Raw genomic sequence first — 20299 nt, forward strand, 5'->3', positions numbered from 1 at the left:
CCATGACGTGCCATCTATGGAATTCTTCGCATTATTTCTACCTAGATTATGTCCGGAGCTTCTCCTAATGATAAAAGGACAGTTCGCTCTCTCTCTCCCTCTCTCTCTCTCTCTCTCTCTCTCTCTTCCTCTCTATAATGGCTTCCCTTGCGAACAAGCTCCAACATGAAAGGCCAGAGCCAACACGCTTTGCAATGGCATCTATAATAACCTGGAACTACTCAGTCAGGGCAGTGCGGTTATTCCAAGCTACCTTTGCAATTGCCATTTTTGGTTTAAGCTTATACTGTTTGTGATCTCGTTCTCTACTGGTTGACCTGGCTGGTTGTAACGCTTCACAGTGCTTTGCCTTTTGCAACTCACCAAAATCAATATTTTTCTCTTCGTCAGCGCGATATGGACGGCCTTCTTCGCAGTTCCTTACCTGGCCATGTCCCCAGTGTCTTCCTATGACATTGAACGTCGCTATTCTATTCCGGCGATGGAAGGCATTGCCACTATACTATGGTTTGCAGCTTTTGTAGCACAAGCTAGCTCACTGCAATCCCCGGAACAATGCAATTTATCTGAGTGCAGTTCGTCTCAGGCAACTGTGGTAATTGGAGCATTGGAATGGTATGTGGTTCCGTGATTTAGATGAGCCTCCTTTGCCATTGAATGCAATGACTAGGAAGATCAACACTCCGTTCTTACACTCAATACAGGGCACTATTCCTGTTCACAACTACAAGAGCAGTCATCATTGCGCTACAAAAGCCAAATTATTCTCCTTATGATTGCGCCTAAAATTGGGTATGGATTACATTTTTTGAATTAACATTTTTATTATTCTAGTATTGACCTACTACATGTATCTAATCGGCTTTGAATATCCTCTCCAATCCATTAAATTGTACATGATTGCAAGCAATTTTGATAACAGCAGATTAACGTAATTGAGCTTAGTTTCGTCTCTATCGACATGTTTAGTAGGTCGAAATAAACGTACAACATGGTGCAATCTGGCTAATTATCTGGACCAGCTCGCCAAACTCCGCTCTGAGGCTGAACTGCTCCTGAAAGGGCAGACTAGGTTGGCTGCCCATGACGTTAGGGATGCCAAGTATCTTGTCTATGTATGCTAAATCATCAAGCAAGGATGCTTAGCGGGGTCCTGGCAGCACCAGCGGCCGTGTCAATGACACTGGTCACTAATGCCACATCAATGACTAGATCAAGCACTACGCAAGTAAAGACAAAAGGCCGGAGGCGTCAGGCTTCTGGGGGTTCTTGGCTGATAAAGAATCTTGATACAAACGCTAACTACTATGCATCATTTAGTTGAGTTTGGGGTAAGAGATATCGACATTGTTTTTCACAGGGACATCAAGTGTCCGGGGCAATCCTACTAGTTTCTCACTGTGCTGGAGCCTAATGACGATAGCCAACTTGTGTCGCGAACTAAATATTTTCGGATGCACACGAGTGCGCTAGCCTGCCGCTTCAAGCATTTACGCTTTCAACCCGCATACATAAGAGTCCAACCCACTAAAATTGCGCTACCAGTCAATTTCCATTCTACCTGGGAAATAACCTTGCTAATTTCTTATTGGTGGCACTCAAGACAAAAGGCGTGATCTGCATCACGTGACAGCCCCTCGTCCTCAAAGGGGAGACAAGCATATTCCCGACTCATCCCTTGCTTTACAACTTCAAACTTTATTACTTTTTTGCCTTTTTGCCGGATTCAATTCGGAGAGACTATATTTTGCTCGAAACATGTGCCGCCAAGTCCACTGATTTCCTTGCTAGCGCACCTGGTGCCATTTTCTTCGCCGCGCTCTTCTTTTATCCTAGTGTTCTATACCGCGAATCGCTCACATCATGAATAACAATAACGTTTCACATTCTACACGGCCTGACAAATGGCCCTCTAAACACCGAAGCAGGAGGGGCTGTTTAACGTGTCGCCAGCGGAAGGTAACCGCTGCTCAATCTTGATCTCATTTTACATTCCAGTCGACTAAGATTCGGACGGACGTAGGTTAAATGCGATGAAACTCATGATGTTTGTCACAACTGCAGACGTCTAAACATTGAGTGTATTTGGGAGTCTTCCCAGAACCGTTTGCCTCAGCGATCAAGAAAACGCCGTGCTTGCACCCGATGTCGCGAGAAGAAAGTGAGTAGGCCCATCCGAAGTTTGCCCCGCTTTCTCTGACCATATCACCTCAGCTGGCATGCCTGGCTTCTCCCAATGAACCGGGGTGTCAGCAATGCAAAAGAAACAATGCTTTTTGCGACCTTGCCGAGGAAAACATTGACCCTCGGATCCAGCAGCCACCCGCCGTTAGCGGCTCTATCGACGAGGATGTCGCTCACGGTCTCCCACAGAAGCATGAGCTATACTCTATCTTAGAATCTTACTTTGACGGACCCCATTACTTCTGCTTCTCCGCCTTCATCCATCGCCCCTCATTTATGAAGATGTTGGAAAACAACCTCATTCCGAGATCCTTCCTTCTCATTGTGCTCGCAAGCGGCCACCGCTACACCAACCCCAACTCCACTCTTTCGGAACGGTGGGCAGACGAGTGTCGAAATTTGCTGGTCACAGAAATCTTCTCTCGTATTTCTACCGTGAACCTACAGAGTCTCTTGCTTCTTCAGCGTTTTGAGTGGCACCGCGGAGCTCACTTGGGGTTTTGGTTTATCTCTGGTCTTGCTGTACGCATGACCAATGCCCTGCAGTTACACCTGGAGCCGTCGAATCGTCGCGACGCGAACACTCCCGCGCTTCCAGTTACCGTAATGGAGACCCGGCGCCGTCTGATATGGAGCTGCTTCGTCATGGACTCAGTCCCGGATGCGTTTCATGCAGGCCACAGGCCGATATACTCGGCAATCAATCCATCTGGTGTCCAGGCCAGGCTTCCATGCGATGAGTATTCCTACGAGCGCGGATTGGCTGCTAGTGGTGGCTCTTTGACCGGCAATCCTGGTAGTGGACCTTCGAGTGCCTCTGCCTACTTGGTTCGAATGGTAGCCTTGCGAATGAAGATTCTCAACTACGCCGTATCTTCCATTACTCCACATTTTGCCAGTCAATTTTCTTGTCTCCCGTGGGAACAGGGTTCAAAATTCTATGAGCTTTGCAAAGAGCTCGACCAGTTCAAGACTTCTCTGCCATCTGATTTACTCCAGCCAACTGCTACCTCGGTAAAACCCGCAGGCTCCATCATTCTTCATCTAACAATTCATGTTATGTTTCATGCAGCTTCTGTCGACCTTTTCCGAATCGGCACACACTTGGCGCGTCGGCGCAGTTCTACCCCGAAACCACCTGCCCCATTTGTTCTCAGCTGCAGACAGTCTCGCATTGATCATGCTCTTGAGATAACCCAAGTGGTCTCTGATTGGATGCGCAATCACACCTTGGAGCACGATCCTTTCGTTGCCATCTGTTCTTGTGTAGCAATTAGGGTCTTGGTGGTTGAGAGATGGGACGGCAACAATGAACTTGTGTCTCTCAGCTCGCCGGATGTCAAGGATCGATTAGAGATGTGCCGCAGGTGCGCTTTGAGAACAGCTCAATGGTCTATACCAATAAGAAGGCTTGTGTGTCCAACCTCTCTTACATGCAAAAGATAGTGCTGACGAAATATCATCAGCTTATTGCCATCAGTCGGTTAGTAGGCCAGCATGGCTTCCAGTTGAACTTGGATGATCTTCTCAGGTAACCGAAGCCATTCTCCTTGCAATTTAATCTACACAAACCGCTAACTGCAGTATAATTGAAGCGAGGCATCTCATGTAGAGACTGTCTCTCGCTCGGAGTCCCCAGGCCTTGATACGTACGGGACACTGGGATCCATTCAGAAAGCCAGGGCAGACCACGATATTGAGTCTGCTTGTACATCATCTTTAATTCCATTATCCAAGGCCACAGAACATATATCGTCTGGCAAGAATACAAAAAATGTTCCGCCACCAGCCCACACGGTACCCTCGAGCGGAAATATACCGAATGTGTATCTGCGAGAAAGTGATGATTCCCTCAGTCCCGACGCTCTCCGCATTGTTTCTAATTGGGCAGATGGTACATATGACCTGGAGGCATCCCAGGCGCAATTTGACTCGGGAAATCTTGATTTTGGCTGGGGGTTTGGGTTGGATGACATTTTTGCGGAGACGGACAACAGCCTGAACCCTCCGCTACCTTAATTTCCTACGTGAAATAGAATCTCAATCAAAGAGCTCAAGGATAATAAACACCGAGTCTGTGATGTATGGCTCAACTCTTGACTGGTGGAGCCTCGTTCTTCCTCACTTTCATCCAAGCTTTTGTCTGCGTGATCGCATCTCCGCCGATAATTCCATCCTCATCATTACCATCCCACTCTTCGCCGACAAACTTGATCGGAGTACCCCAGACTACGCCCGTCTCCTTGCGGTACTGATCCCAGATCTCGAGTAGTTCCTTGACCTTCTCAGGCTTCTCATCCGCCAGGTCCACTGTCTCCCCAGGGTCAGAAGACAAGTCATATAGCTGCCAGCCACCGTCTTTCCGACCGCCCATCGAACTCTCAATGCTCACGAGCTTCCAGTTAAGCTTGCGCACGGCCGCTCTTCCGAACAGCTCCCAGCCCATAGCTGTATCACCGTGAATGGCATCGGGCGAATTCAGGCCATCGCCCATCATGAAGGGAACCTGTCCGATTGGGGCCTGTCAGTAATTGCAACGCCGGGAAAGGCAGAAAATGAATTCAAAAGCTAGTGCTTACCCAAGATGAGCCTCGCATTGGTGCAACTTCTCTGCCACGGAATTGGGCTGGCTTCCCGTTGGCCGCCGGGTGGGTGACACCCGCAAGATCAAGCATTGTCGGGGTCAGATCCATCACGCTGGAAAAGGCGCGGATGGTAGTTCCATTCTGGCGCTCGCGGGAAAATTTCGGGTAGTGGACGACTGTGAGAACTCCCCCAAGGATTAAAATTCGATGTCATCGAAAGATGGAATGTTCACATTACTTACCAAATGGTACGTTGATGCCTCCCTCGGTTCTGGAAAAGGGTGCATTGTCAGCTAATCTGTTGTTTACTGTGTTTCAGTCTGTAATCTTCCTTACGTGAACATCTTATATAAACGTGATGGTGCTGTCGAGGCTTGGGCCCACTGCGGTTTGTGTCAGTCGGGATATAGAGCAACAAAAACTATCAATACTTACCCGTGTACCATACCAGGCAAACGACGTGGCATTCCCAATGTTGTCTAGAGAGTTATCATCTGAATTGATGCAGTTAGCCTTATTAAAACATCGCAGACTCAAGGACTGTACGAACAGTACTCGTTGATAACCCGCATGAGATCAGCTCCCATGGTGGGAAGAGCCTCGTATGTTGCTCCCTCGGCACCATTGTCACTCTGGAAAACAATGAAGGTGTCTTCCTCGATGTTAGCAACATTTATAACATATATGAGGAATAAAATGCGACTCACTGTCAAATTCACCAGTCTTCTTCAGATAGTCCACGATTTTCCCAACGTTCTGGTCAATATTGTCGACCATACCAGCGAAACATTCCATAGAGCGAGCAGAACATTGACGCTCGTAGTCGGTCATTTCGTCCCACTCCGTGTTCATGGGCCCGACCACAACATCATGCGGGCGAATGTCCTTAGGAATCAACCCTAGTTCCTTCATTCGCTCCATGCGCTTGATACGGAGCGCATCCGGCCCGTCATCATACATTCCGTTGTACCGGTCACGATCCTCCTTAGCACACTGCAGTGGCCAATGCGGTGCCGAGAAGGGTAAGTATGCGAAAAAGGGTTTCTCTTTGTCTGCTTCGGAGCGATCGTCCAGGTAATTAATCAAATTGTCGGTATAAAAGTCAGATGTGAAGAAGCCTTTCTTATCGTGGTTTAAGTTGGGTTCAACGTCATATTTTTTGCCGTCTTCGGTATAAAGGACTGGGATGCGGACGAAGAAGTTAATGTAATCCTTGCCAAACTGCGGCTCCCAGCCGTAGTGATTTGACGTCCCAGGAAGCAGTGCGAAAGAGCGGTCAAAGCCTCTGACAGCTGGGTTATTCTCCGTTCGCAAACCAAGGTGCCATTTCCCGCTGATCAGAGTGTGGTAGCCATTATCCTGTAGAATCTCAGAAACGGCGGCCACATTGTGACTAGGAAGGCACGGAGTCAGTGGTGCAATTTGAACGCTGCCAGCGATCTACATGACATACTTGAGAAATCCTTCGTGGCCAGGTACATTCCACCTCTCGGGATCTCTACCCTTCTGCTCACTCATTACGCCGACACCAGCAATGTGGTTATCTGTACCACTTAGGAGCATAGCTCTCGTTGGGCTGCAGGCGCTAGCAGTGTGATCTTCGGCGCAAACAGTTAGTTCTAGGGACCCGGAGAAAGACAGGACGGTACATGCAGTCTGTGAAGCGGGCGCCATTGCTAGCAAGGGTATCGAGGTTCGGGGTGCGAATCTCGCTTCCAAAGCAGCCAATATCGCTATATCCTAGATCTTTATTGCGTGAGGTGTTAACGAGAGCGTCTGAAGGGCGCGGGGTAAGGACATACCATCGGCTAGAATGATGAGAAAGTTGGGACGCGAACTCGGAGCCATGGCGTAATGGTTTGGTAGGTCCAGAATAGTTTTTTTGTCTTCGAAGCTGGAGGAGAGTAGTATGTCTTAAGTATGCTAGATAGACTTCCTCCACCTGTGGAGGCAGTTACCCACCCAGACCAGCCGGATAAATGGCCTCCGGTTGTTCTACACGTAGTCAGCTCATGGACTTGAGAAGTGCTAAATCACCATGGCCAATGAATGGCCTGGATGGAGTGTGAGACGGCCGCAAAACAGACCCAACTTGAGTCTTCGCGTATGTCGCCCTCCACTCCGATTGGGTAATATATCGCGTAACTCGCCTCCTACTCCGACTTACCCCTAGGGATTTGTTCTTCTCCGGGGAGGAGCGCGGCTCTTCCACTGCATAAACCGGGGGGTGGGTCAAGCCAACGACTTGCCATAGCGTGCTATGATCGCGTCAGTTTCGCGACCTGTTCTAGTCCTCGTTTCGAGATTGAACTTACGACACCAAGAAGTCTAAATCTATGTCCTCCGTTTATAAAGGGCTTGCTGCCTTCCCAGATTGAGAAGGAGTACTGATCATTCTTCCATGACCGTCATGGCTCTCACAACGAACATGACCCCAATTGGCAACCCCTCTTCGCGAGGCGCCTTTGCCAGCTTACGAGCCATGATAAGCAAAATGACATGGCCTCTATTCTTTGCGTGTTTCGTTACAGCTATGCTCAATATGCTTTTCGGTTTCGACACCACGAGTTTCTCTGGCGTCCAGAGCATTCCTGCTTTCATTGACCAGTTCGGTAATGCGGTCAAGCCGGATGGCAGTAGTGCTATCTCCGCTGCTCGTGTCTCCTTCATGAGCTCTGTCGCCTTTGTGGGCAAGTTCTTCGGAACGCTGGTATGTGTCCCCTGAGAAAACGTCCTCGTCGCGCCGCTGACCTTGTAGACCTGCCCCATCTACGTGGAGAAGATAGGCCATCGATACACCATCTGGATTTTGTGCATAATCAGTTTTGTTGGTATCATTCTGGAATGCACTTCAAAAACAATGGCCCAATTTGTCGTAGGGAGAATCGTAGTCTACTACAGGTCCGTTTTTCCAAACATTCCAATAACATCTCTTTTCTTCAGCTAATATCAATATGCACAAGTATAGCGTCGGGCTGGCAGAGAATACCTCTACGTAAGTTTTCGCTTCCTCCACATCCTCTCTGTGGTGAACAACTTTCCCGGCTTTTTCTAAATCAACTAACTTCCATCCAGGACCTACCAATCTGAGCTCGTTCCGGCATCTCTGCGTGGAGCTGTTGTCGGATCCATTCAGCTCTTCATCCAATTTGGCCAGATTATGGCTGCAGGTGTCAACGAGCGCTTCTCTAAGTCAAAAGAACCTAGAGGCTGGATTATCCCAGTTGCAATCCAGGCCGTTGTGCCTGTAACCATTTTTATTTCTCCGCTTTTCATACGTATGTCCAAAATTGCTGCATCCTATAATTACCTTACGTCTTCAAATTACTAACTATTCTATCCGGCAGCCTCCGGACCTAGATGGCTTATCAGCAAGGGCCGCAAGGCCGATGCTGTTCATACTTTGGAGAGAGTCCGGCCAAAGGAAGATGTTGGTATGGCGATTCACTACCCTTTTATTTGCTTTTCCGTTTACCAATTTTCTGCAGCTGCCGGAACCTGCCAGGCAGAAGCAGACGCCATCGAGGAGGCCCTTCACAACCAGGTTGAGAAAGGACCGTGGATCGATCTTTTTGTAAGTAGCCTATTGTCCTCATTTGCTTCAGAATGGTACCTAACAATATTTGAAAACCATTAGAAAGGCACAAACAGACGCAGAACGGAGATCGCCGTATCTGTTTTTATTTTGCAGCAGTTTACCGGCCAAGGATTTGTCTCTCAATGTACGCCATAAAACCCTATCACGTCGAAGAATGCAAAGCTAACACTTGATGCAGATTCCCCTCGCTTCTATAAAACCGTGGGTCTCGGTGCACATGCTTTTCAATACAATATAGCCTCCGCAGTGGTCGGATGGGTCGGTGTCCTCATCGGTATGAGCGTCTTCGACATAGTCGGCCGACGCAACATTCTGATTCTAGGCGGCTTCTTCCAAGCCGTCTTCTTATTTGCTATGGCTGGTATTGGATTGAAAAAGAACCCTACCACAGCAGATGGAAATGGCCTGGTCGCATGCGTGATGCTCTTCAATTTCTTCTTTAGTGGCACCTGGGCACCGCTGGCATATGTCATTGCATCAGAGATCGGTACTGCTGCTCTCCGGGAGAAGACAATGGGTTTCACCAGTACGATTAACGTTGTGGCTGCGTGGCTAGTCGCGTTCGTGGTACCTTACCTTCTTGACGCGATTGGTTCGAATATTGGATGGATCTTCGGTGCGTTCAGTATTCTCGCCATGGTTTATGCCTACTTTCGAGTTCCGGAGATTATGAACCGGTCCCTTGAAGAACTGGACGAGCTGTTTGAGAACCATGTTTCTGCTCGTAAGTTCGCGACTACCAGGACGCATGGCGCTGCACACCGGGTGGCGGAGCTTGAGAACGGGCCAGTTCTGATGGGGAGAGAGGAGAGCACGGATGAATCGAATACAGAGGAGGGCCGGAAGCGCAGCGAAAATGTACAGGAAAGCGTGGTGGAGGGCTCGAATTAATTTCAGGCTCTGTAGCAGATAGGGAATAGTCATAGCTTGGGTTGATAATAGTCCCCCGCTTCACAATATGGCAGACAGCTACAATCCGACAAGCATCTTTTGCACTTTTTTCACCAGACTCTGCTCAAACTGCTCCACTCCTTTCTGTTGCTCGATCATCTTCCCATTCTTGAGCACATACACTGACCGTCGCCGAGTCTTCGTCTCCTCTGTCTCTTCCTCCTCTAGTCCTTCAAAGTCATCGTCTAGCTTGTGCTCAATATCGCGCTTACCTTCAATCACGGACCGGATCAAAAAGCGATCGTGAGAAACTAGGAGGATAGCACCGTTGAAAGAAGAAAGTGCAGATGCCAGCGCGGTGACTGTGTGGAAATCCAGATGAGTAGTGATTTCATCGAGAATTAGAAGTTGTGGTGCACTCCAAACAATTCGTGCCAGGGCCAGGCGGACCTATCGCGGCTGGTCAGTGTTCCGTTTGCTTCGCGGTAAACATTTCGACTTACCAATTGTCCACCTGATAATTTGGACACCGGCACATCGGATACTACGCGGCCTGCTAATCCCATGGATGAAAGGAGGCCTCTGATTGCACCTTCATTCAGCGAGCCCTCTGTCTCAGCCATCATCAGTCCTAGTGCGGTGAGGCTGGGCTCATTGCGGCCACGATCCTGTAGGTCCTCCACCGAGTGCTGGCCATAGTAGCCCACTTTCAGTCGCGAATGCGTCGTCACTTTACCCTTGGAAGCTGGTACACCTCCGGTCAAGACACGAACCAGAGTCGTCTTTCCAGACCCATTGAGACCCATAATCCCAACGCGGTCACCGATATGCACGACCAGGTTCACATCATTCAAGATGATGCGATCGTTATGCTTGTATTTGAAGGTGATACCCTCTAGAGAGACCAGTGGTCCCGGAAAGCGCAATTCCGTTGCATCCGGCAGGCTCATCAGCGCACCTTTCTCGTCCGTTGGTACGTCAATCTCGGCACGGCAGGTAAAATGATATCCCACTAAGTCTCGGTTCAGCTTGAACCTGCCCCCGTTGGCATTCACCTGCAGACCCATGCGATCATCGACCTTCTTCTGCCGAGATTTGGCTTGCCGGAGTTTGTTCTCGTCGTTGGTCTTCTTTCCGATCTTCATGTTTTCACGAATGCTCGCTTCCATGTGCGCAATTTGGCGTTCCTGGGCTTCCTTCATGCGTCCCCAGTAGAGTTTCTGCTCTTCGAAGTCCTGTTCATATGCCGAGAGATTTCCTCGAAAATAGTTGAGCTTCTGATCCCGCAAGATCACTATCTCTTCGCACACAGCATTGATAAAGTCTCGATCGTGCGAAACCAAAAGGATCGTCGTTTCGGACCTTTCCCGTAGTTGCTGAAGATATTTCTCCAACCAGACCACTCCTAAAAGATCAAGAAAATTGGTTGGTTCGTCTAGAATCATAATATCCGGGTCTTGTATTAGGACGCTTGCGAGCATGCACCGCATCCGCCATCCACCGGACAAAGTCGACACTTTCTTGTCTAGTCCACTCTCACTGAATCCTAGACCCAGAAGAATTCGACGGGCTTGTTGCTCCATATCAGACAATTTCATCTGTATTTAATTAGATAATTTGCCAAACAGAGACTATGAGCGACGGGGACTCACATCTTCCAATCGAGATTGCAAGTCCTGCAGTGTCTCAACAGCGGCCTGTGTATCAGTCTGGACTGTCTCGGCGTCGATTTGATTTGCCTCTTGTGACAATCTACCAGGCGTTAGACAGGGATGTTGGCGTAAAGGATTTTTGCAACCTTACAATTCGCGCGAGGTATCGACTTTCAGCTCGGCCGCCTTCAAGTCTTTTCTCGCCTGCAAGCCTCGCGCTCCGCTCTTCAAACTTGCATTTTTGTGGGCCAAGAACAGTTGCTTTTCCATTTGCTGAAATCTGATGTTCCGAATTGCGCGCACAGGCTCCAAAGGGTCTTCTGTCTCAAAGGCTTTCGAGAGGACTTGCAACGCAACCTATCAGCCGTGTGTGGGATCAACCGGTATGGCGGTGCTCTTACAGTCTGCCTTGCGAACAGCTTCATTTCTAGACTCATCACTGCTGAGGACATGTTCCAAAACAGTCCTGTCTTGGCTCAGTCCTGCGCTAATACCCTGCTCATCTTGATCGGTCTGCTGCAGAATAGCGATGCGGGTTGCGTGAGGAATACCAGGGATGAGCTTTTCGGCCATTGCCCGTAACAGCGCTGAACCGGTATGCAAGTGAGCAGACAGTCCAGAAAGACTGATTGTTTGAAGTGAAATTCATACTTGATTTCCCGGTTCCATTGCGCCCCAGTAGCCCATAGTGGATCCCTGCTTTCAACCGTAGATGGCCGTCTGAAATGAGCTCTTTGCCTGGCACCTTGGCTTTGGATTTGCCCTTGGCCTTTGTCTTTAATGCATCTTCAGTCGAGTCCGGAGAGGATGATGACACGATAATACTGAGGCCCTCGACATCTATCTTCGATGGTACAATGACAGGAACCAATGTTAGTTGTAATACTTCACGTCTTGGGTGATATCGGTTACTTCTTGAGACGGATTATCGTCTAGTAGATGAAATCGTGTCTGCTTGCACGATGCAAGGATTGGTGGTGCAGGAGATGTCATCATTTGACTAGAACGGTCTCGCCGAGGTCCAAATCAAGGGTTAGGAAGGAATCGATAACCGGGTGAACTCAGAGCAAGCTAGGAAGAGACGCTGCAACCTTGCGCAACTCACGTCGATATAAGACAGAACGTCTGGGATTTCACATCTGTGATGTTGCCGTTTAGCGAGTTCCAAGCATTCCAAGAAGCAATCGGGGTCGGGCTCCTGAACGGGTATAGTGTTGATGCCTGGGTCACCAGGCATCTATGTTGAAATGGACGGTGACAATGCTTTGGATTCTATAGAACAAGCGGATGATAGAGTGGCCAAACCCTCCTCTGGTCATCATCGGATCTCGGAAGAGAATATTTAAATTCGAAATATAACCCAAAAACGCCCCAACAATAAGTTTATAAACACATGAAGATACCTTCTAGTTGGATCAACCAGACCAGCTGAAAATGCCCTTCTTCTTCGCCTCCGCCTCCGCCTCCGCTTCCGACACCGTCCAGACGACTTCAATCACCCGTGCCTTCTCAGCCAGAAACGGATCAAGAATATAGTACTGGCGAAGACGGTTGCCTTCTAAAATGGCTCCCTTGAGTTGGTAGGAGTCCTTCATCCAGTCTTTCGGGCGCAAAGGCCCCAGACTATAAGCAAAGCCTTCCTCGATCGCCCATACGCTGGAATCCCACGTGGCCTCCATGGCTTTCAAGTCTTCCTCGTCCTGCGGTTGCGAATATTCCACGACAGAGAAGCCGTTCACGAGGAACCACTCATCGGTAACCCGCCACCGTTTAAGTTGGCAGTTATCGCCACAAACAGAAGCGGCTTTGCTCATGCCAATCACATCGTGGGGGAACCATTCGGGGGACTTCCAGTGGTGCAAGGAAAGAGGAAGAGTCCGTCCAGACTCCCAAAAGCCAGTTGCATCGTTTTGGAAATCCATCTGGAAGAGTCGGTGATCCCAGGTCAATTGAGTCTGGGTGTGTAGATAGATGCACGACGCAACCCGCTTATCGCCGGTGTCCTTGAACAGAAAACAGTCGTCGAAGTATTGATCCATCTCCTGGAGCATGGGAATGCTAAGGAAGATACCCGCTCCTCCGTATGCCATGTACCCAAAGACGCCCATTTGGTTGATGTTCTCCGTAGGTGCTCCAATGTACCAGGACTTTGAACTGTCATACTCCTTGAGCCCATTGACAAGGTTCCTCATTGACGGAAAGAAAGTGTCGTCGTCAATGATGACGGCCCACTCCGTCGTGGCATTACTGCGCTCGTGCAGAAGCACGTTCGTCAAACGGAAATACCGGTCCAGAGTATCGTCTGAATGCTCGATAATTTCCAACCTGATATCCCTTTTGGTGGCATGTTCCATGACAGTAGACTTGTTCATCGTGTAATCATCCTTGATCATTGCAATAATTCGTGCATTTGTTCCTCCAGCCCAGTGCGCAAATGCCTCTAGGGAATTGTCTAGCCGCTCCAGGCTCGTTGAGACACCAAAGATCAAGTGCGAAGCGTCCACTGGGGGATTGGGCCGAGGCGCTTCAATGGTGGCTGCCACCGCGCATCGTTCCTGCGAAAGTGGGTGGACGGTGCCGGGAACACTCGCGTCGATGGTGGTAAAATCCGGGGGCGACAGGCTCAGGTCCGATGAGAATCCTTGAAACTTGTCCGTCTGGACCACCGAGATTTCCCAGCGTGCATATTCGATTGTCTCGTTATAGCCCCAGGCTTTTAGGAGATCAATATCGAGAGAGCAGTCGGCTGGTTTATTTTCGGTAGGTTTGCTCTCGGTACTGTATGCATTGCCGACATTGGAGGGGTATGAAGAAGAGTCCGAGACTGACGGGGAAGAAGAGGTGAATGTAACCCTGTCACGGACCGAAGGGAAGTGCTCGAACTTGGAGAATGTAAAGACCACCAGCAACAAAATCAGAACGGCCGCGATCACGGCTCTTGCAGACTGGCAAAGCCGAAAGGGGTGGTACGACTGCATGGCACCACCATACAATGGCTAATGTGGTTCACAAAGGTTGTCGCTGGACGACTGGGGAGGCCGGGCGCTTTTTGTTGCGGTGTTCGACAGCAAATTATGTCAGTGGGGGCTGATTCGGCTGTCTCCGCGTCGATCACTGACAGCCTCGGGGCCGGGCTGAAAGTGAAGACGAAGAATTGGGGTCTCCCGCGATGGTGAGAAGATGGAAGCCAAAAATGCCGGTCGGGAGGAGAAGAAGAAGAAGAGCCAGATAAAAGTGAATATTCCCACCCCATTAACTAGTTAACTAGTTAACACGAGGCACGGCCGGTTCAATTGCGGCGCAGGCCCCACCGCGGCAGCCCTGATTGAACGGAAAAGGGGGTGATGATGCATTGCACGGGAGGCGTTTCAGCTTGAGGAACAGCACGCCTTGGCACTAAATTTAGGTCTCATCGCCACTTTGAAGTGGCAGGCCTGATAATAGTCGAGCAGTGGCTTGTTCCGGGATTTGGCTTGATTAAAGTCGCGGTTTGTATCGAACTAGATCCTCAAATAGTAGTGTGAAATAAAACCCTGAATCATCCGGCAGTTCATGAATCTGTGGGACGTCATGGAATGCAGTGGGGCTTCGGCGGCAGGTTTAGATGGTCGCGGTTTGGGGGGTCTGTATTCATCCTTGAACTCGGTCGTCGCTAGTGGTCATTCTGGATATTTGGCCGGTGGTGGATTATTGTGAGGATAGACTATTTTGGCTAATTTGCCACGAAAGTAAACGATCAATCCGTTGAAGGCAGCACATACACGTCCTGTTACACGGCCGACCGCCGATCCCAAATGTGGTGCTCTGGCTTATTCCGCAGCCGTTATTTCCTTCGCTAACTGTCCTACTAGTTGGAGAGGCAGCGGGTACTGCAGTATCTGTCGTGGCAGTCGTTTCTCAGCGTTCGCAATATACTGTGAGCCACATACTCTCTGAAAGAGGGGCCAAAACGCTTAGTTCGAGCATTCCTTGGCGTTCCCCGCATAATTTGTACAGGCTCTGGTGCTCACGCTTGCTCCGCAACAACAGTACAGCAATCGCTGTTGATCACAGCTCGAAGAGAACATGGCAACCGAACAACCAAAAATGTCGTCGTCGTCATCTACTTCGTCCGACTCGTCCGACTACCCTCCACGTCTCCATCCCAATTATACACGGGCCTTGTGGGTCAGCATCGCACTTCAAGCAATAGGATCCTGGAGCTGCGTCCTTGCGACACGCAAATGGGAAACTGCGCCTCTCTGGGTGAACCTCATGTTCTGGCCAGCTTCCATCTCCACGATAATCTTGGGCGCAATGCACGTGCGTGACTTGATACCGGACTGGAGGGATGCGATGCGGTGGATATTGTTCACGCTTGCTGTGATCGCATTCGCGTTGCTCTACCGTCAGGTGGCATTATACTATCTTGGTGAACCACAAATGAGGATAATACATAATACATGTGCCACCGGCGGGCCAGGATTCCAGTCGTTCATGATCACTACAGCAGGGGGTAGTGATCAGCAATCCACCACCTGAAGTCCAGATTCATGCTCATTTGTCCCGATTACTTGCATTTCTGCCGGGACAGTTGGCACTTGTTATTTCTCGTTTAATTCTCAAGGAGGAACTAATGCTGTTAGCTCAGCTCCCATTTGTGGTGTGGCCTAGTGAATTCGCACCGCAGACTCCATGGAGGGAGTTATGCGGGAAAAATGTTACGAAGAGGACATGGGAATTTGGTTTTTTTTTTTTTGCTTTTATTGGATCTAAGATATGTACCTACTTGTAATTGAAAGGGGTTATCAATTAGGTCACAAGACCTTGTGCGTAGGGATGTGGTGATGTTTAACCAATCATTCTACAAAGCTTACCTCTCTATTCCAAAGACTTGACCAATTGATATCGATTTGTGGTATCTTCGATCAAATTGCCATCACGCAATACCAAAACTTTGCAGTTCAGCACAATAGTCAAATCTGATATCGGTAGGTAGGGAAAGGCAGCCGAAACAGCGGACCTCAACAAAATTTCAGACTGAAAGAATGTTCGAGAGCCGAGACCGACATCAGGAAATTGATCTTGAAACACCGAGATTTCTATTCTGCTACCCGATAAGGCCCGAGTCGAAGACCTGGACTCCAGATCCTACTCTACCTCGGGGGTTCTCGATCGAAGCCTCCCTCAATTCTAGAACGCACCGATATGATTGCGAAGACATCGGGTCTGTAGGGTTTCGACGCTATCAGAGTACGAACGGACCTTCGACGGCTGCGTGCTCGAGATTTTCTTGTTCTAGACCCCAGAGTGGTCTTAGCAGTGACGCTGAAAGAAAATCACGATGAAAGGCCCGCGTAAGGCACGTTTCAACGCAGCCATGGATTGAAAATATCGAGGTCTCCATAGCACAAAGGTCTGCATAAGGAATGGGCTATAGATCTCAGAAAGTGGAGGGAGATCTAGCCGAAGCCCTAGATTCCACCACGCCGGCAGTTGCTCGGGATTCGGACCAGTCCAATGCAATAATGATCCGCCGACAAACCACGGTCGGCTTCTCGGTCGGTCAGCCCCTGTTCGTTCCTAGGTCAAGCCAAAGGGCTTTACCGGGACCACGGGGCCCACAAGTGTCGACTGTCTATTTTTACTGGGGCTGCATGGCGAGAACCATGTGGACAGGACAACTGTAAAATTCGGCACAGCCCCGTGTTTGCGCGTGGTCCATTGACGTGGCTTAGGGCTTGGCTCGAATTGACTTCGGCCAGAGATGGGCTGGCTACGATCCTGTAGTAGTAGTCTCGAATCGGCCCAGACTTCCTGGTTCGGTGATGGGCCCCCTGCAGAAACTCGGGCGGGTATGCGTTGAGCCGGCCAAAACTGCATGAACTGGGTTGCGATAGCAGGAAGAGGGTTTCCGGAAAGCAAAAAAATTCAGAAAGCTAACGGTAGCCTAGAACTCAGCCTTGCACATTGCTATGATTACAGATAGTATCTCCTGCAGTCGTTCGCGTGCTTTGAAAGGATCGGCCAGAATGCCTAAATACAAACTAGCAATCGATCACGTGGCAGGATTCTGCCCGATCTCCGGGCCCACAAAAGTCTAGACGAGCTTATTGTTGTTGTCCAGGGCCGTGCTGGAACGGGTCGATCAAGCAACCCGTAGTTTAGCCGAGCCTTTATACTACTACGGTCAGTCTCGATGCCGAATACGTAGATCCTGGGCTGCGGTGAAACACGCAAGACCCGTGGTACTTGCCGTCAGCACGGTTATGTACGGTATCTTCGTGTTGGCTGAAAATAGTACAGTGAGCCGGACTTAGCGCCGAGATAGACTATTCTAGTCCGTGGCTGGGCTAGGATCCGCCAGATGCTCTGATTCCCGTCTTGTCCACCACCAGCAATAATGTTGCCTGGCGCATTCAGCAGGACACAGCCCGTCATCCACGCCGACACCAAGAATGTTGACTGCGGCATGGCAGATGTTATTGTGGCTCGGGCCTACGACACAGCCACCTGCGTCATGTGTATTGGTACAGTCAGAAGAGGACTGTAGGCGGGGTAACAATGGTACGGGGGTGTAACGGAGGCATTAGAAACAAGTCCTGCCCAAGCAACCCGGACTCAGTATAACCGGAATCATCGACAGAAGAGCCACAGTAGGCAAACACAGCAGTCCAGAATGGGGCAACAAAGACCGGGTGGTCAACCGCCGACCTTAACCTGCGTGGCCAATCAGAGCCGCTGAGTCAGCCAGAAGGACGCGCAAGCCGTTCTCACCTGATTTCCCTTCCGATCGCCCCTTCCCGCTCTCTCCCCCTGTTTCCACTTCGCTCCCGTCTTATATTTGACCATTGATTATTCTTCCGGTTCCCACCATTCTGTGATCCTCATTTCCTTGATTCTTCTCAACGCTATTCGACATGGCGACCCTCGCCGAGCACCCGACGGTCGTCCAGTCCTCCACGGCGTCGCCTATGCCAACTATCAACGCTGGTTACGACCAGGACCTTGACTCCTTCATCAATTTCGACCAACTCACCTACACCTCCTCCGACCCCTCTCGCCCCAAGGTGGCATTGGCCAGTGGTCCATCACTAGCCGGTACCGATTTCAGCAGCGATGTCCGCAGTGCCAGCTTCGCTTCCAGCAGCCAGTCTCCGATTGCCTTCCAGGCCCCAAGTCACCATTACGAAGATCACCGCCAGCAGACAGGTCTGCCCCCTGGTGCCCTGTCGATGACATACAACCAGGTCAGCGGTATGCGATATGGAAATGGCAACCAGGCGTACCCGATAAACGGCGAGATGTATGGTTCGCAGATGAAGCGGGAGGAAGCACCGTTCGACTTCAACAGCGCTGCTCCTCGCAACCCATCTGAGATGGACATCGAATCGGACGGCGTGAACTCGGCCCCCTACTTTTTCCAGGCAAACACCGCCAACAAGAATCAATACGTCGACCCTAGCGCTCTCGGCGGCCAAGAGCTGGCTCAAGGCCCGTCGACCCAGGTCGGCCGCATGTACCCTGGCATGCATCAGCAGCAGGCTGCGATGGCCAAGGCCCAGGCCGCTCAGCAGCAGCAACAACAATTCCGCCAGCCGCAAATGCAGCAACACCGCCCGGAAGAGCAGATCCCTAATGCTATCCCGCAGAACCGTGCCATCCGCCATCCCGACCCCGTAGTGGAGGAGCGCATCTCCCGTCTGCTCCAGCAGATGCGACAGAACGCCATGGCCTCAAGCGAGGGATCTCCGACTCCGTCATCGATGTTGCCGCAGATGGCCAAAACGAGGAAGGATGAGCAGGATATGGACGAGGACGAGCGCCTTCTTGCTAGTGAGGCGGGCAAGAAGCTGACGAGCAAAGAGCGTCGTCAATTGCGGAATAAGGTGTCGGCTCGCGCCTTCCGGTCTCGACGCAAGGGTATGTTTGATCTATCTTCGACCAATCCCAGTCTCCTAACATCTCTTAGAGTACATTGGTCAGATGGAAGGTGAAGTGGCTGCCCGCACCAATGAGGTCCATGAGCTGCGCCTGCAAAACCGGGCGCTCTGCGAGGAGAATACCCGCCTGAGCGAGCTGGCCCACATGCTCCTGGCCTCGCCTCATTTCTCGTCCTTTCTCAATGACATGCCCGACACCGGCGTGCCTGCCCAAAATCACCCGACGCCGCAGCAGCAATCTCAGCCTCAGCCACAGCAGGCAGCTTCGCAACCGACTATGCAAACCTCAGTGCCCAAGGATACCAATGCCAACCGTAACCCGCAGGAGTATCAGATGCAGCAGAACCCCCAAGTCATGATGGTGCCGCAACAGAACATTGATCCCTCGGCTATGGCTATGAACAACGGTGGTTGGAACTCGGGAATCGACATGAACTACGGAAATACCAATGTCTTCGCGGTGCTGGACATCCCTCAAGGCCCGGCCCTCGATGCCGAGGTCCTCTCGGGCAAGTCTTCGTCGCTAGCTGAGCACTCCAAGGATGAGAGACCTGTTATTGACAACCCCGCCGGCGACGCGCCCACCCGCGACATTGGCGTTGCCAACCCTGATGTCGAGCTAGACGAGTCCGATCCTGCTTTTGCCCTGTTCATTGACTCTCCCGCGTCTGTTTCTTCAGAGGACGATTCATCACCATTTGATGGCGTTCGTCCGGAGAAGTCGTCTCCTCACTTTGAGCTTGTTGTCGATGGATCAGATGTCACCGCTGCCACGAAGAGCCGCTTTGCCCATCTGTGCCACAGCATCGAATCTGCCTTCGAACGAGTTTCATCGGTCACTTCACACCTCCAGTGATTTCCCCATATCGCGACCTGCGTATCGGGCATTCTTCTTTTCGTTGTATATCCATCCACTGCTGTCCGCATATTCCTTTTTATTTGTTATGGGCTTCATACATCTCTACCGAGATTTTTCTTGCCATCTTTTTGCGAGTCATTGATCTCTGTCAGTGGGAGTTTTCGGGCGCTCGTTGATTACCTCTTCGGTCGGACTTTCTGGGTGGAAATTTAGAGCGGTTCCTCTACAGGCGCATATGTGAAGGATTAGCGGAGTAAAAGACCAGAATTGAATCCTAGGCCATTCCATCAATCATTTGTTCCTCTTTGTATTTCTTCCGGTTGAATGTAGCGGCTTTGAGCTTATGCGGGCTTGACACTGAGCGTAAACCATGAGCGGTGAGAATATCTTGGTCCTTTTAATTCGTGAAATCCATTACTGCGTTCCTTTTCCGGTTTCAATTGATTTACATTTGTAGCGGCGTGTCCGGTTCCAAGTTGCTGTCGTTGATAGCTGTGAGACCGGCCAAGGCGCAGAAATGGAAAAAAGTTGGGGCTCCCGCAACTTTCGTCACAACTCTCATGGACTCACACCCTTGTTACACCAAGTTGAACTCCTCCGGGCAATCC

At 50.4% G+C, this 20299-nt stretch overlaps 8 protein-coding genes across 8 annotated transcripts; 5 read left to right on the forward strand and 3 right to left on the reverse strand.

The window, feature by feature from the left end:
- Positions 1-2145: 2145 nt before the first annotated feature.
- Positions 2146-4203, forward strand: N7510_001489 (fungal specific transcription factor domain-containing protein; the record flags this gene model as incomplete). Its single annotated transcript, XM_056973416.1, has 3 exons — positions 2146-2165; positions 2265-3551; positions 3780-4203. 3 exons carry the CDS (start codon positions 2146-2148, stop codon positions 4201-4203), a joined length of 1731 nt encoding a protein of 576 aa, XP_056838533.1.
- A 70-nt stretch (positions 4204-4273) lies between these two features.
- Positions 4274-6617, reverse strand: N7510_001490 (arylsulfatase; the record flags this gene model as incomplete). The annotated part of the gene is made up of 10 exons (XM_056973417.1): positions 4274-4705; positions 4764-4945; positions 5012-5040; positions 5106-5152; positions 5205-5263; positions 5320-5421; positions 5477-6162; positions 6223-6345; positions 6419-6515; positions 6572-6617. 10 exons carry the CDS (start codon positions 6615-6617, stop codon positions 4274-4276), a joined length of 1803 nt encoding a protein of 600 aa, XP_056838534.1.
- A 685-nt stretch (positions 6618-7302) lies between these two features.
- Positions 7303-9258, forward strand: N7510_001491 (general substrate transporter; the record flags this gene model as incomplete). The annotated part of the gene is made up of 8 exons (XM_056973418.1): positions 7303-7479; positions 7528-7670; positions 7738-7764; positions 7845-8047; positions 8117-8203; positions 8258-8343; positions 8407-8491; positions 8546-9258. The coding sequence occupies 8 exons, from the start codon at positions 7303-7305 to the stop codon at positions 9256-9258; spliced, it is 1521 nt and encodes a 506-aa protein (XP_056838535.1).
- A 78-nt stretch (positions 9259-9336) lies between these two features.
- N7510_001492 (ABC-F family ATP-binding cassette domain-containing protein) lies at positions 9337-11903 on the reverse strand (the record flags this gene model as incomplete). Its single annotated transcript, XM_056973419.1, has 7 exons — positions 9337-9708; positions 9762-10856; positions 10911-11010; positions 11062-11242; positions 11312-11471; positions 11494-11754; positions 11802-11903. The coding sequence occupies 7 exons, from the start codon at positions 11901-11903 to the stop codon at positions 9337-9339; spliced, it is 2271 nt and encodes a 756-aa protein (XP_056838536.1).
- A 422-nt stretch (positions 11904-12325) lies between these two features.
- Positions 12326-13888, reverse strand: N7510_001493 (uncharacterized protein; the record flags this gene model as incomplete). The annotated part of the gene is made up of 1 exon (XM_056973420.1): positions 12326-13888. The coding sequence occupies one exon, from the start codon at positions 13886-13888 to the stop codon at positions 12326-12328; it is 1563 nt and encodes a 520-aa protein (XP_056838537.1).
- A 1108-nt stretch (positions 13889-14996) lies between these two features.
- On the forward strand, positions 14997-15431 carry N7510_001494 (uncharacterized protein; the record flags this gene model as incomplete). Its single annotated transcript, XM_056973421.1, has 1 exon — positions 14997-15431. The coding sequence occupies one exon, from the start codon at positions 14997-14999 to the stop codon at positions 15429-15431; it is 435 nt and encodes a 144-aa protein (XP_056838538.1).
- An 887-nt stretch (positions 15432-16318) lies between these two features.
- Positions 16319-16579, forward strand: N7510_001495 (uncharacterized protein; the record flags this gene model as incomplete). Its single annotated transcript, XM_056973422.1, has 1 exon — positions 16319-16579. The coding sequence occupies one exon, from the start codon at positions 16319-16321 to the stop codon at positions 16577-16579; it is 261 nt and encodes an 86-aa protein (XP_056838539.1).
- A 1230-nt stretch (positions 16580-17809) lies between these two features.
- On the forward strand, positions 17810-19688 carry N7510_001496 (bZIP transcription factor; the record flags this gene model as incomplete). Its single annotated transcript, XM_056973423.1, has 2 exons — positions 17810-18812; positions 18862-19688. The coding sequence occupies 2 exons, from the start codon at positions 17810-17812 to the stop codon at positions 19686-19688; spliced, it is 1830 nt and encodes a 609-aa protein (XP_056838540.1).
- Positions 19689-20299: the final 611 nt, after the last annotated feature.

This window comes from Penicillium lagena, assembly GCF_028827675.1.
Source record: "Penicillium lagena strain IBT 129212 chromosome Unknown utg000001l_segment0_segment0, whole genome shotgun sequence".
In the NCBI taxonomy this organism is placed as follows: domain Eukaryota; kingdom Fungi; phylum Ascomycota; class Eurotiomycetes; order Eurotiales; family Aspergillaceae; genus Penicillium; species Penicillium lagena.